The sequence below is a fragment of the Amborella trichopoda genome, chromosome 2 (genome assembly GCF_054954075.1).
Source record: "Amborella trichopoda isolate Santa Cruz 75 chromosome 2, AtrichopodaSantaCruz75HAP2 v2.0, whole genome shotgun sequence".
Taxonomy (NCBI): Eukaryota; Viridiplantae; Streptophyta; class Magnoliopsida; order Amborellales; family Amborellaceae; genus Amborella; species Amborella trichopoda.
The window spans coordinates 56131429-56146861 of record NC_142337.1 but is presented as its reverse complement, the minus strand read 5'-3'; the positions used below and the strand labels follow the sequence as shown (position 1 = coordinate 56146861).

General features: G+C 35.7%; 1 protein-coding gene across 1 annotated transcript; it reads left to right on the top strand.

Annotated features, from left to right (window-relative positions):
• Window positions 1-4855: 4855 nt before the first annotated feature.
• LOC18431376 (uncharacterized) lies at window positions 4856-14707 on the top strand. Its single transcript, XM_020665543.2, has 8 exons — window positions 4856-5073; window positions 5265-5437; window positions 8939-9247; window positions 11388-11596; window positions 11681-11729; window positions 11825-11914; window positions 12055-12117; window positions 12357-14707. The coding sequence occupies exons 2-8, from the start codon at window positions 5270-5272 to the stop codon at window positions 14247-14249; spliced, it is 2781 nt and encodes a 926-aa protein (XP_020521202.2). The 5' UTR covers window positions 4856-5073; window positions 5265-5269; the 3' UTR covers window positions 14250-14707.
• The last annotated feature ends 726 nt before the right edge of the window (window positions 14708-15433 follow it).

The window sequence follows — 15433 nt, the reverse complement described above, 5'->3', positions numbered from 1 at the left end:
GTATTATTTACAATTTTAATCCTCATGACCACAAACTTATTCAGTCCAAACACTATTATTTTGAAAAATAACAAGCCAAAAAGCTCACATAATGAAACAAAACTAATATCAAAATCCACACAGCGAATCAAAATAAGCATGCTTATTTTAATTACATTTATTCATTCGTAGAACAAGAAAAATACAAATTACAAAACCATACAAATTTCCGAGCTATAAGAGCCTCATTTTTATGAAGAAAAATACACAGAAAACAAAAAAAAATAAAAAAAAAAGGAGAGAAATATGGATAGATGAGAGAGAAAGGTGGAAGCCTGAACACTATTTCACCCCACCTTCAGGTTGCTCTAAACAAAATTCACCATATCCAGAGTCCCGTAATATTTTTTTTGAGAGAGAAATCTAACTCCCCTAGAGAAAAAACAGACAGCTTGATCTAATTCACAACAATGGACAAACTATACTTAAATCTTCGTTCTTCTAAGGCTCAGTCATCTTCTGCTTCTTCACAATAAAAGAATGGCCTTCATCGCCTCTAGACAATCAAACATCACCAGAAAACCTTGCCGGAAAAAAATGAATTCAGCTAATAAACTAACGAAAAAAACGAGAAATTCAGTAACAAGAATTGCCATCAAAGCCGTTGAAACCGGACAACAAGAATCAAGAAAAAAAGAACCGGCAACTGAGAAAGTTGCATCATTTCTCAAGCTCAACTACTCAATCAAGATCAGACGCTTCTCTTAACTATGGAGTTGTGTTTTGAAGGTTTAGCTAACAACTTAGCTGATGCAAATCAAATTAAGGTTTTATTTTACATTTATTTTAATTTTATTTCTTTTAATTTTAGGAATAGGAAATGCGTTGGGATAAGTTAGATGGAGCGTGAGTTTTAAGGCGTAAGCTTAGTAGAGGCGTGAGTTTTGGTTTAAGAAATAGCTTATTTTTTAAGATAAGTAAAAATTATCTTTTAGAAAGAGAAGAAAACATAAGATTTAGAGAGATAGATGGTGATATAGATAACATGTGAGAGAGATAAATATGAGATTTACGTGGAAATAGAAAAATATAGAATTTATATTTTGTGGGTTTTATTTATTTATTTATCTTCTAATATATTTAAGGGGAAAAATCACTCATTGTAAAGGGTAGAGATTGGAATTGAGTAAAATTGATATTGTGAAAAGATGTTTTTGGGATAGATTCCTTGTGGACCGTGAGAGATGGTAAGATTAAGCAAAACACTTCAAATGGTATTAAAAAGTAGCATGAAAATATATTTTAAAAAATCAACTTGTGATTGAGAGTATTTTTTAAAATAATATAAAAAGATAGAAAAATGTAAAATAAGTATTTATGGCCAAAACACTTCCTAATTTTGCCAAAATAATAGAAAACATAAAAAAAAAATCCTAAATAAAAGTCTTTTTTTTAGAAAGTTTTATTATTTTATTATTATTTTTAAATCCGTAAGTTAGACACCCAACTCGGGCTCGGCCCGAGCTCGAGTAACTCTGCTGAGTAGAAACTCTTGGGCAAAACACTTCAAATGATATTAAAAAAGTAGCACGAAAAATAGATTTTAAAAAATCAACTTGTGACTTGGAGTATTTTCGAAATAATCTAAAAATATGGGAAAACATGAAATAAGTATTTATGACCAAAACACTTCCTAATCTTATAATAGAAAATATACAAAAAAAAAATGATCCCAAATAAATTTCTTGTTTTTTAGAAATGTTTATTATTATTTATTTATTTTCATATCCCTAAGTTAGACACTCAACTCGGGCTCGGCCCGAGCTTGAGTAACTCGGCTAAGTAGAAACCCCTAGGCCCTTCAAGTTTATAGAACTCCATACCCAAATCACTGTAGTGGGTCCCAAGTTCGAGCTCGTCTGCCTTATTTGACCTTTTGTGTTTCAATGTTTTCCTCGTTTTTTTGTAGAGGAAGACCATTTTTTTTTTATCTTGTTTTCTTTGAATTATGTAGAAGGGCAGTTTTTGGTCCTAAATGGCATTCTAATATTTAGATGGGAGGTTAGATGAAGAAAGAAATAGTGCCAAAAGATATTCTACTCCTTAGGGACATGTGTGAGAATTGACCCGATCCAAATATGAAACTCGGATTTTAGATCTTTGTCGGATGAAGATATGGACAAAATTTGGATATGAAATCTAGGTTTGGACCCAAAGGAAGGTCCGAGTTGAAATTTGGATGAACAGGTGGATCCGATCTAGATCCGACTTGGATTCAACCTGATTTTTTTAATAGTACATATATATAGTAATCCGGATCCGATGATACTATTCGGATCCAGATCCGAATAGAACCCTGGTCCAACTCGAATATGATGCACTATTCGGATCTAGATCCGTATTTGGAAGGATCCGACCCGTTCTCGCCGTGACCTAGGGAGTACAACTCAGTATTTACTAAAACCCCACTTAAAATTAATTTTAAGATTTCAAATTTTTAGGTATTTACATCTTCACATTAATCTCTATAAAAAAAATTCTCCAATTGCAGTGGGTAACTTGCGTTAGAAAACTCTTTTTTTTTTTTTTTAGAATAATAATCTAGTGATGCTAAGCCGGTTACCAAAATTTCAAATTGAAAAACCTCCAAAGTCATGTAATCGAGGGAGTATAAATAAACTTTGATCTCGAGGGAGCACGGTATACATGCTCAAAAATAGTTCCTAAGGGTGTATGTGGAAAACCATTTAGTCGGTTGGGACTAAGTAACCTGTCTTTATATTTATTTGCGTTGGTTTGTACGAAGTGTCAACTTTAGACAATCCAACTAAAGCGCACTTTTAAATTATGTCAAAAGATGTCGCTTTGGTCCGGAATTATTGTGCTGGGCAAAATTTTTTCTCGCCCTTAATTATGAAATTTAAATTTTTAACTAGTGCATATACAATATATTTATAAACATTTGAAAATCTTAAAAATATACTGTCCAATATGACGTATAATATATACTATTACAACGACTTAAAATAAATTTGTTTCCGTATCCATGTGCCTGAGACTCTGAGCTGATGAATTGGAGGTTTTTGTCTAGTCGCAGTGGTCTTTATGGCGTGCCTTTGACAACTTATATAAACTGTTTCCTGTTTATGAACCCATTATGATTAGAATAAGAGTGCTGTTTATGTAAGCCGCCAAGCAATCAATGCGAGGCATGCATCTAAATTTTGTTGAAAGAAGCGGTCTCTATATTAAAAATCTTTCCAACGGCCTAAAAATCCATTTTTCATCCTTAATTATAAAAATTTTAAGCTGAAAAAATAGTACAGATCAAACAAATCTTTAAAGTTTAAAAAATAGATAGCCAAGTAATATGTTATAAGTTGCATCATGTTTAGTACTTGAATCATTTTTTTATTTTCATGCAACTCGAGGTCGAGATCATCAATTCAAGGGTTTTTAACATTGAAACAACCTTTTTAAGTAGAAATTTTAGATGCACCTTACTTCTATAATATAATTCGCAATTACTTGCAACCATTCGATGAGAAATCCAATAGCTTGGGTAGGTCACAAAGTTCGAGAAAAGTTCTTTTAAACTTTGAGCTTGGTCAATGAATTAAATGCAGCCACCCAAATTCACATCCAATGGTCCAGATTAATTGTTACCACCTTGTACCAAAGATAAATAATGCATTGCAACTCAAGTTACAACCGATGTGCATGAGTCTCCTAGAGATATAGGTAGGTTGCCAGTGAGAGGTCAACTATCTCGTAAAGGGAGTAATATGTTCATCGGCGCAAATACAATGGCAAAATTTTGTACCATTCATTTTATTTAGGTAAGTATGCTATTTTTTTTGGATGTGGTTTGTATAGAGCCGAGGCTTTAAACAATCAAAATAAAGCACACATTCAAATTGTGTTGAGAAATGTGGTTTCAATATTGAAAATATTTGTGATAGCTTTAAAATATATTTCTATCTTTAATTATAAAAATTAAAGGTTCAAAAATAGTGTAGATCAAGCAGATCTATGAAAACTTGAAAATCTTGAAAATTGACGGTCAAAAAATGTGTTACAAGATGCACTATTTCCAAAACTTGAAATCCATTTTTTTTTCCTCATGTTGATGCGCTTGTTATCAAGATGATCAATTTGAGGATATTTAGGCATCAAAACAAGCTCTTGTAGTGAAATTTTTGAGGTGGGCTCTAATTTGATTGTTTAGAGCCTCGGCTGTATATAAACTTTTTCCCTTTGTTTTTGTTTTTTTTAAGATAATATTGAATCAACACTAAAAAGTTTATATAAGGTTACAACTTTAAAATGTAGGACTATGGATGTACCTCGAAAATCCATAGGAAAAAGTTGTTTTAATGTTAGAAAACCCTTTAACTGATCATCTCGACATTGACATACATGACTATGAAAAAAAAAGGATTTTGAGTCCCACAAATAGTACATCTTGAGTCCCACAAATAGAACACATTATCTAGACCGTCCATTTTCAAGATTTTCATATACTTATAGATCTACTTGATTTTAACTATTTTTGAAGTTTAAAATTTTATAATTAGATATGAAAATAGATTTTAAAATAATCTTAAAATATTTTACTTCAAAATTATATATTATGATCAAATTTGAAGGTGCGCCTTAATTGGATTGTTTAAGGTTGCAACCTTATAAAACCACAACCCCCCAAATGAACTAAAAAATTAAATGGACCGCGTGGATCACCACAACTTTTTCCCTCTCTCGGGAGAAAACTTTTATCTTCAATATATTACTGGCAACCGCGAAAAGATAATTACTCGTGCCAATCGCGAAAAGATAATTACTAGTGCCAATCGCGAAAAGACGAGCGAGGAGGAGAGAGAGAATTTTTGAAATGTTATAAGCCCCATTTTCCTGAAGCAGAGGACACAGCCCAAGTCTCTTTGAAGATCAAAACCCCTAATTATACTGAGTATCCCGGAATCCAATACGAAAACCTTCGTCGACGTTCAAATTAGGGTTTCAATTCCAGGTTTTAGTTCCGCAGCTACCGAAGATCCGAAATAAGCACTTGTTTGATTCCCTTCTAAACCTAAGGTGGATCTTCCAAACTCTAGAATATCTTCCCTTTTCCTGTGACATCAATCACTGCCAATTTAATCATTGGTCTCTCTCTATTTTTGTTGATAACTGATTCTTTGATTGTTTGTTTGTTTTGCTGTTTTGTGAATTTTTCTTTTCTGGTCTTCTTATTCTTTTCATTAATTCTTTTTGGGGGTTTATTATAGAGGCCATGGATGATTATTGTGCTGTGTGCGCTGAGCCATTGGAGTGGGTGGCCTATGGGATGTGTGGCCACAAAGAGGTTTGTTCAAAGTGTGTTGTACGGCTCAGATTCATCCTTAGCGATCCTCGATGTTGTATTTGCAAGAGCGAATGCCCCACCGTCTTCATCACAAAGGTATTTTTGTTAATTTATTTGTTTGATTAGGAGAGGGTTTTCATGGATTTGACCGATTTGACCTCCTCTTTTAGTATTGTAATCGTTGTAATTGTCCTCTATTTATTTCTGATCATGATTGGTGTCATGTCTCACGTTTGCGTATTAATATTGATTGTGAACATTGGGTTGTTTTGATGAAATTTTAGGGCTTTTATTTGGCATAGATTTTAATCAACGGTTGGATCTTTGATGGATTGGTGTTCAAATAGTTTGAGGTTATGTTATTGTGTCGCGCTCCCTGCTTTAAGAGATTAATAAAATTTATGACACGCCTAATATTTGGCTAAAAGAACCTATGCATGTTCATTGATTTATGGTGAGTTAGCTGCTTTGAGGGAAAATTGAAGTGTGTCATGATGTTTACACATAACAAGCAGGTTGATTTTAATCATTGTGGTAATGGATTTTGTCATTGTGGTAATGAGAAGCAGTTGAAACACTTTATTATTCCTTGGTTTGTTTGAGATGGAGAGCCTGGATGTTATTATACTTTTGAATTTTGCAATGTGAAAAATGGAATAGATGCCTTAACTTGTCTATTACTTTGTCAATTAGAATCACTAATCATTAAAAATGTTGTAGACTAGGCTGCTACTTTATTTCATGTCTGGTTGTATTGTACATAACTGAATCATTCCCACCTGTAATAGCAGTCTATGTTGTAGACTAGGCTGCTACTTTATTTCATGGCAGGTTGTATTGTAAATAACTGAATCATTCCCACGGCTAATAGCAGTCTTTCTTTATAAATGGCGGCTTTTAAGATCTCTCCTCTTATCTCTTGTAGTTGTTAAAGGTGTCTAACTGAATCATTCCCACGGGTAATAGCAGTCTTTCTTTATAAATGGTGGGTTTTAAGATCTCTCCTCTTATCTCTTGTAGTTGTTAAAGGTGTCTTTATCAAAAATCCATTAGTTGTTTACTTGTCCTTTGAGGCAAGCTTTCTGTGGTGCCTGAACAAGTAGTTGTCTACTTGTACTATTCTTCAACGAGAACTTTCAAACTACCCCCAAAAATATTCAGTAGTTAGCATTGGCCATAACAAAATGCTAAAATATTTAATTAGTCGGCATCTCACCTCCAATCAGTTGGCTTTGATGTCTTTTCTCCTTTCAATGTGAACTCCTTAAATGACATAGTGCAACCAGCTTAAAATATTCATTGAGGATCTTCCCCTCCCATGTATCCATCTTTGTGCATAAAAATTGTCTGCTCTGCATTGGCTTGTGAAAGAGGCTAAATTCACAAAGTGATGTGACCGTCAGCCTAACCTTGGGCCTATTTCTTGTTAACCTATTGCGTCCATTGTAGTTTGGAATCTGAAAAGTTTTCAACGACCATTACTGAACGCCATGGATACTATGTAAAGAATTCTTTTGCATCCTTTTTTTTATGCTAATTCAATGTAACAGCTGTGCGGCATGGACTAGGGTAAATATGTCAATGTTAGACATGTATGCGGCATCATATTCCTCATGCCGTAAGAAAGAGGATTTGTCGACACAGCTGTATTACGAAGAGACAACCAAATCCAACAATGTTTCACTAATGTCCTATTTAATGATCAATAGCAAGAAAAAATGAGTTCCAGCTTAGTTGGCTGAATCCATAGATACTTTTAAAGTTCCATGGTTATTTTCATATTTCATATGTTCCACTCAAAAAAGAAAAAAGATCAAGCCTCTAAAATTATGTAACCAAGGGTTAGTAAACAAGGAAAAGAACCCAGAAGATTCTGTGTCGATATGTGTTTCAATATTTGCCTTTCTCTGTGGATCATTTATTCCATGAATTCGGTGACATAAGGCAAAATAAATCTATAGGAGTTCTATATTATTTCTACCCTTTATTTCTATATTATTTCTACCATTTATTCCATGAATTCGGTGTCATAAGGCAAAATAAATCTATAGGAGTTCTATGATATTTCTACCCTTTATTTGCTTTACCTTTTGATTCCTCCCTATATGCTCCTTAAGTTGCATGTATGCTTTATTGACAGCTTCTTATTAAGGGCTGCATTTCTGTTATTTCGACAAGATTCTTCTTATATTGATAATACTGCGATAACATTTTTTTTCCCACTAAATTTTAATCGTTCACCATTGTTACTTTGGGTGCTTTGGTTAAATCCATACCAGATCAATGACACCATTACTAGTTTTTTCACAAAATTTTATATCCCACTCTGTTGCCTAGGCCTTCAAAGAAATCATATTATTGACCTAGATTAGGTGCTTAAAAAGGGAATAGGCATGTAACATAAGAAATATATGTTACATAAGAAAACATATTTTCAATTTTTCGTTTTTTACAAATCCATTCATTGCAGGGTCAAAATGAGTTGTCGAAAACCACAAACATGGTGTTGGGCTTGAGATGTTTTTGGCAATAATGCAAAACATTTATTAAATGTTTTAATATAAAATATTTATCCATAAATATTATGTTCAAATATAAAGTATTTATTTACAGATAATAAGTTCTATTGATTGAAATAAAGGTTTTGTCTGTCGTCACGCGACCCAAAAAAAGACAAGGCACGAGACCAATGTCTTTGGGACCTCCATCCGGTGCCTGTGGTCTATTCATTTCCATAGGCACTAGGTTCTTGCGTAGGAACCTAAGTGGTTGTTGGACTCTATTCTATTATTGGGCAAGAAAGCATGAGGCACCTGCCCATCCTGCTTTTTGTAACTCATTTTCCAATTTTATTCATGCAGTTTTTTTGTTTACGGTTGTCTTGCATGGGTGGCCTGAGCCATATATTTTTTACCGCTGTTTGATACTGGGGGGTACCTATGGCTCAGTGATGCTCCTCTTGGATGAAGGAGCTTTGTTATTATTATTCCAAGCAATTAGATAATTAAATGCACATTCAATTATGATAAGGATGAATTCTGATCTTTGCATATCAGATGATGTCATGTGTATAACTTTTCTACGATCATCTTCAAGAGGGTTAAGTGAAGTTGGATGAGATAATAAGGAAATGCAAGTTATCATTAGCAATCAATGCAGTATTGAGCATGCATTTTAACTTTTCAAGAATTTGATTTTTCTTATTGATTGGATATAAGCTTGCATGCTTTACATGCATGCATTATTAAGTTCTCCTTATGATTTATCTTCTGATTTAAAGACGTAAACTGTTACCCATTTTGCATTACATGTAGCAAAAGTATCCTATAATCAAAGTTGACTGTTGAAAAACGATAGACCAAATGAGCTATCAAATGAAATAGTGGATAGTGATGGAGAGAGCGGGACTCACCATTGGGGTCATTTCATATTTTGGACTGTTACAACTTGATGGATTAAGAATTGTATGGTGTCAACTAGATTCTACAATATTTTCCCTTATATGTGACACATGGATGTTTTAGAGGTCAGCAATGTTCCTCTATGTGGATTTCTTGCAAAATAGCTACGTACTTACATTTTTTGTGGTTTTGACAGGCAATGGGGGATTACACCAGGACAATGAGTGACTTCAGTGTATTTCCTCCTGGTGCAGTGGAAGGTCAAGTAGGACCGTACTGGTACCATGAGGATACACAAGCTTACTTTGATGATCTAGATCACTACAAGATGATTAAAGCTATGTGTAGGCTCTCTTGTAACATTTGTGATACCCAAACGGCAGATATACAAGGGAATGATGCCCTAAAAAGAAGGGAAAGATTTAAAAATGTTGAGCAGTTGAAAAAACACTTGTTCTTCAGACATAGGAGCCATATGTGTGATCTATGCTTGGAAGGAAGGAAGGTGAGACCATCAGTTGTTGCATATTCTTAGTTGGATATTCTGGTATTTTAACGTGTCCTAGTTTCGCACGTCCCTTGTGCTTTTGAGTTTTATTCTTTAAGCATTGATGAAAATTCTTTTTACTGATAGTTCAGTTAAATTTCATGTACAAATTATAATCAGCGTTATGTATTAGGACCTTTTTCTAGTCTTAATAATAAATGTTTCATTGAAGAGCATGAATTCATGGGTTCTATGCCGTTATAATAACGAGCCTTTTATGAAGCTAGGTGGTTTAAGAGGAACCAAAAAGTTTCTACTGAGTTTGCTCAGACCATCATCCTTGTTTGCGTCGTGAAGTTTAAAACCTTTACTGATCATTTCCTTGTCTGACATGATAAAAAGAAAGATGGAAACTGATAAAGTGATATGTTTGTGCAGTAATTAATGAAGAAAATCAAGTAGGTAGATCATTGTTATATAGCAATTCAAGAAGTAAATATTATGTTGCAGTGTGCTGTTAGATATTGCATTATTTTTGTTAAGTTATTTCTAAGCCCCTCTAATTTGTTTAATATATGTGGAGAATGTTCAGTATACACTATCCAATATCCAGACTGGACAATCTCCCTGTCCTTTCTACACCATTGAACGAGTATTGAGTGGTGCTCTCCCTATGGAGTGTGGCCAGTATCCTCCCTTGAAGCATATATGCGATGCCTAGTTATACAATGAATGGTGGGGAAGGTCAAACTCATATCTCATTCAGTCACATGTGTTGGACCCACGCCTTTGCAAAAAAGGAAATATGATTTGTTATAGTTTTAGAATTTTATTGTCAAACAAGTGTTGCATTCATCTGGTCACTCCATTTTATATGGCCATTGCTGTCCCTTTTAAAAGGTTGTCTGGATTCATCTTTAACCTGACAATGTTAATGGTAATCCTGAACTCTCCTCTTAATCATATGGGCATACTCATATACAATTATATTCCATGATTTGGTCAAATTTGTCAGAAACCTGAATGACTTGGCCTGATATTCCTGACAGTTTGTGCATCTAATATTTGTAGTTTTCCATTTGTGAAATAAATAAAGGGTGTGGTTTGCATAAGGTTGCAACCTTAAACAATCAATTTAAGGCGCACTTCCAAATTTTATGATAACATGTAAATTTGGTGTAAAAAATTCTTAGGATGTCCTGAAAAACTATTTTCATCTCTAATTATAAAATTTTAAACTCCAAAAATGGTTCAAATCAAGTAGATCTATAAACATATGAGAATCTTGAAAATGAATGGTCTAGATAATATATTGCAAGATGCACTATTTTTGGGACTCAAATTTTTTTTTTTTTTTTTTCATATTTCTACATCTCTATGTCAGATGATCAATGAAATTTCAACATTAAAACAGCCTTTTCCGATGGATTTTTGAAGTGCACCTTAATTTTACATTTTAAGCTTGCAACCTTATATAGATGTTTGCCATAAGGGTGTGGTTTGCAAAAGGTTGCAACCTTAAACAATCAATTTTAGGCGCACCTCCAAATTTTATCATAACTTGACAGTAAATCAAACCCAGTGCTTTATCACATTTAGCTGTGATTCTGTCTCACATCGGACAAAGTTCAGTCAACTTTTTTTAATTTCGTTAGTAAATGGTTCCGAGTCAGAAAGAGGCTTATCTTTTATTTCATAACCTTAAGCTAACCATGCTACTTTATTTTCTATTGATTATGCGAAGTAACACAGTAGAGGTCCCATTTGGATGTCCTTTCTCCAGTTTGCATGAATCTGCCCTGGGGTTGCATCAGAATGAGTGGCATGCCAATTTGATGCTCTGTTACTTGTGGGTGCAACTCCAGGAATGGAACCCTGCTTGAAGGAAAAACTGCCTGTGGGGTTCTAACATTAGCAGTTAAAATAAAGGAAAAAATAATAATAATTTACTGCTAACTGCAAAAAAGGAATGGTAGAACTGGTTAATGTCATTCTCAGATGCCTATTTCATGCTTTTGCCCCTAAAGGCAGGTGAAAATAAGGCTGGGTATCGCTACCAGGGCATCCAAATGGGGCCATAATCTTTACAGATATGTATGCACATGTTATTACAATGCACATGATCTTATTTCTGATTCATTATGCTGTTGCTTTGCAGATATTTATTTGTGAACAAAAGCTTTATACAAGGGGACAGTTGAATCAACATATGAGCACAGGCAATTCAGAGGTGGATGGAGACGAGAGTGAGAGGGGTGGCTTTATGGGACATCCTATTTGTGATTTCTGCAAAAAACGATTCTATGGGGACAATGAATTGTATACGCATATGTCAACTGAACATTTTACCTGCCACATATGTCAAAGGTATGTGGTGAATGTTTCCTCTTTCTCTTTCTTAGGATTGTTTTTGTCTTTAGATTATGCTACAATTGCTTTCTGAATGTGCAGGATGCACCCCGGACAATATGATTATTTCAAAAATTATGACGATTTAGAGGTAAGTTTAGTGTAGGTATTTGTGTTCCTGATTTAGCCTTGCTTTGGATTCTTATGGTAATGTTGTATTTATGGTTGTTAATATCTTGGCCACAGACGCATTTTCGACAAGAGCACTTCCTCTGCGAAAGTGAAGCTTGCCTTGAAAAGAAGTTTGTAGTCTTCACATCTGAATCTGAAATGAAGGTGAATCAGCCATGACGTTTTACTGACTGGAGTTTGTGGATTGCTTCACTAATTTTTCTTTTTTTTGGGGTATATTGTATCCTCTGACTGTATTATAACTAAACTTTTCTGATGTTTGTATTCCTTTATATTGGTTTCAGAGGCATAATGCCTTAGAGCATGGGGGCCATATGTCTCGTTCTCAACGTAACGCTGCTCTTCAGGTGTGTGGCTACTTTTCTCGACTATTGTCCTCGCAAGCAGCTTAATAAAACTAAACTATATACTCTTCCTGGATACTTTGCTTTCCTTTGCATATGCTCCTCTCTCTCTCTCTCTCTCTCTCTCTCTCTCTCTACATGCACACACTCTGCATGACTTTGCATCATGTTCTATACATCGTGCTTCTGATTGACTTTGAATCATGTTCTATACATCCTGCTTGACGATGCATGATTTTCAGATACCAACTAGCTTCCGATATCGGCGCAGTAATGAACAAGATCAACGGAGAGGGAGAGGGAGAGGGAGAGGGAGAGGGAGAGGGCGGGATTCAGGCTCTTCTTTGCATCATCTCTCCATGGCTATCCAAGCTAGTATCGACTCTGCTCTTACGGAGAATGCAACCCATGAGTCTTCTTCCTCAAGTGCTCAATCAGCTTCCAACAATCATGGGAATAGAGTAGAAATCAGCCCCCTTGAGTTTGAACCATTAATGCCCTCTGATCAATTGGCCAACGCAGAACAACCCGAAAATGTTCCATCAAGGTACCTTGAGGCCCTTAGCCAGACTTCAAGGAACACCCCTCTAGAACAATCTTCCTTCCCTCCACTTCCCTCTAGCAACCAGAAGGACCTAAGTGATACCAGAACTGGCTCAACAATGGCTGCGCGTCTTCGTGGTATTAATAAGGGAACAGTTAATGTGCTCCACTCTGCCAGTCAACCAGTTTCAAAAAAAAAAAAAAAAGTGCTCCACTCTGCTCATTTTAGTCCTGGTAGAAACAAGGTGTATATCTCAAATGCATGGAATTTGAGTAATGGTGGTATGGGGGAAGCATCACAGGGTTTGAGCCAGCAAAACAGTGGATATATGCCATCTGGTAGCTCTGCAACTCCATGGAATTTAAGCAACGGCCTTAAGGGGGAAGCATCTAGTAGTTCGAGACAGCAAAAAAACCAAGGAGGAAATATGTCATCTGGGTCTGCAACCTCATGGAATCTAAATAATGGCATTAAGGGGGAAGCTGCAGGTTCTAGTGGTGGGATACCACTGGCTTCTAATCTTACGACTGACAAGGGATATGAGGATTCCTCCATTATTAGTCTGAAGAGCTCAGCCCCTGCAAATGCAGCTGAGAATGGAAAGTTACCCATTAGCACATCTTTGGCAAAAGTGCAAGATGTCCACACTGCAAATAAGACTTTGGTGGAAAGGATGCGTGCTAGTTTAGGCCCAGATGAGAGCAAATTCACTGCTTTCAAAGACATCTCGGCTAAATATCGTCAAGGCCTCATTGATTCTCCAACCTACCTCACCCATGTTCAAAACTTTGGCCTTTCTCACCTCCTTGTTGAGCTTGCTGGGCTCTTACCTGATTCTCAAAAGCAAAGGGAGCTTCTTGAGGTTTATAGTGCCAGTCAACAATTGGCTAATGAAAACCGGGAAAGTGGGGCCTCCCAAAAACTTGGACGTGGATACTTCAAGGTGAAAGGGAAATTGGTCATTAATAATTTGGAAACGAGTAGTGCCAATGATAAATTGGCTGATAGTATAATAGACACAGTGAGGAACCTGCAGCTTAAGAACAAGGTTTGGGAGCAAGAAGAGGACGTTGAGGTCCTTTCAAAAGATGGTTATCGATCAGCTGCTAAGGGAGAAACAAAGGAAGTGGAGGCGAAGGACCGTTTGGCTGACAGGTATCGATCATCTGCGAAAGGAAAGGCACCATTGGCAGATAGTGTCGTCTCAAGCTCCAATGGTGGCTCACAGGATCCCACCAACTGGTCTTGTAGGGTTTGCACCTTGGTCAATGAGAGAGGCTCAGATGCTTGTGCAGCTTGTGGGGTACCTAACCCTAACTCCAATTCTAAACCGAACCCTAACACTACGCAGAGTGTGGGTTTAAGTGGGAATAATAGTAAACAAACGCGAAAGACTTCCAAGTTTCACAGGGTGAGGTTAGGTGATCTGTCTGTTACTGCCCTTGATCTTAGAGGAGGGTCACAATCCGAGCATGAGAATTCAGCAGAAGAATCGAGCAAGGGCCCTATAGGTGAAGAGGTGCCCCTGGTTAAAGGGGTGTGGCGAAATGGTGGTGGTCAGAAGCTCGTGGCACGTTCTCAATGGGGCTGAGATGTTTCGCCTATTTTCGCTTAGCTCAGATTGAGGTGATTGTTATGTGAAGATCTGAGGGCTTGTCCGATAAAAATGAACTGGGGACAAAGGACTTATTGGTTTGCTTTTGCAGATGGAGTGAGCAATTGGGATTTTTTTGGTTTGCGGGTTAAATTTTGGAGGAACTTTTAATGATGTTGGCTTGAGGCCCAGGGTCTGGTTCTGGTTTTGTGTTTCAGTGGTCATTGTTCCATATTAAGAGTGTTTTTGTTGAAGATGTAGATATATATATTTCATGGCGTTGGCTCGTTGTGAATGAACAACGACATCGAGCCATTAATATGAATGGTGGATGTAACAAAACCCGTAAGGGCTACCAGCAAGTTTTAGGTGCCCGAATTGGTTAATGTATGGTAGCAATCGGTGTATAGGGTTCTTTTTGGGATGCATCTCTCTTTAAAGATATCAGTTGGGTCTATTTAGTGTTCTGTCTCTCCTCGATCATCATATCAGTTGGTTAGTCTATTGCTGGAGATCTTATAAGGCAACGGGCTTATAGCCAAGAGTTAAAAATCAAGCTCCAAAATATACGGCCAAAGGGAAATTTTTGGGCTGATCCTTTTGCAAACTATTTCTTATTAAAAGATGAGCAATTAAAAAAGGAAAAATTAATTTGCTTAAGGGAGTACAAATAATGAGATCATTTATTTTTGATACAAGGAAGTTATAATTACTTACAATTATCTGATGTGAAATTTGATAGATTGATGTGTCACACAGTTTGAGAAAATTTATTTTGAAGTTTGAATTTGGTCAATGGAATGAATGAAACTATCTAATTTTAAGTCAAGATTTTTGTATTAAAGATAAATGGTTTCATTGTATACTTTTATTTTATATTCATGGTCTTGGTAGATCGGAATGCTTTCATTTTATTTTAGCCAGTGAATTCAATTCTCTCAATTTTAAAACAGTGTATTCAATTCTCTCAAAATTTATTTTGTGAATATATATGGGAGGCGGTTTGTATAGAGCCTAAGCTCTAAACAATCAAATTAGATCATACCTTGAAATAGTGACGAGAAATGTGGTTTTAATACTGAAAATATTTGCGATGGCCTTAAAATATATTTTTATTTTTATTTATAAAATTTAAAGCTTAAAATATAGTATAGATCAACAGATCTATAAACTTGAAAATC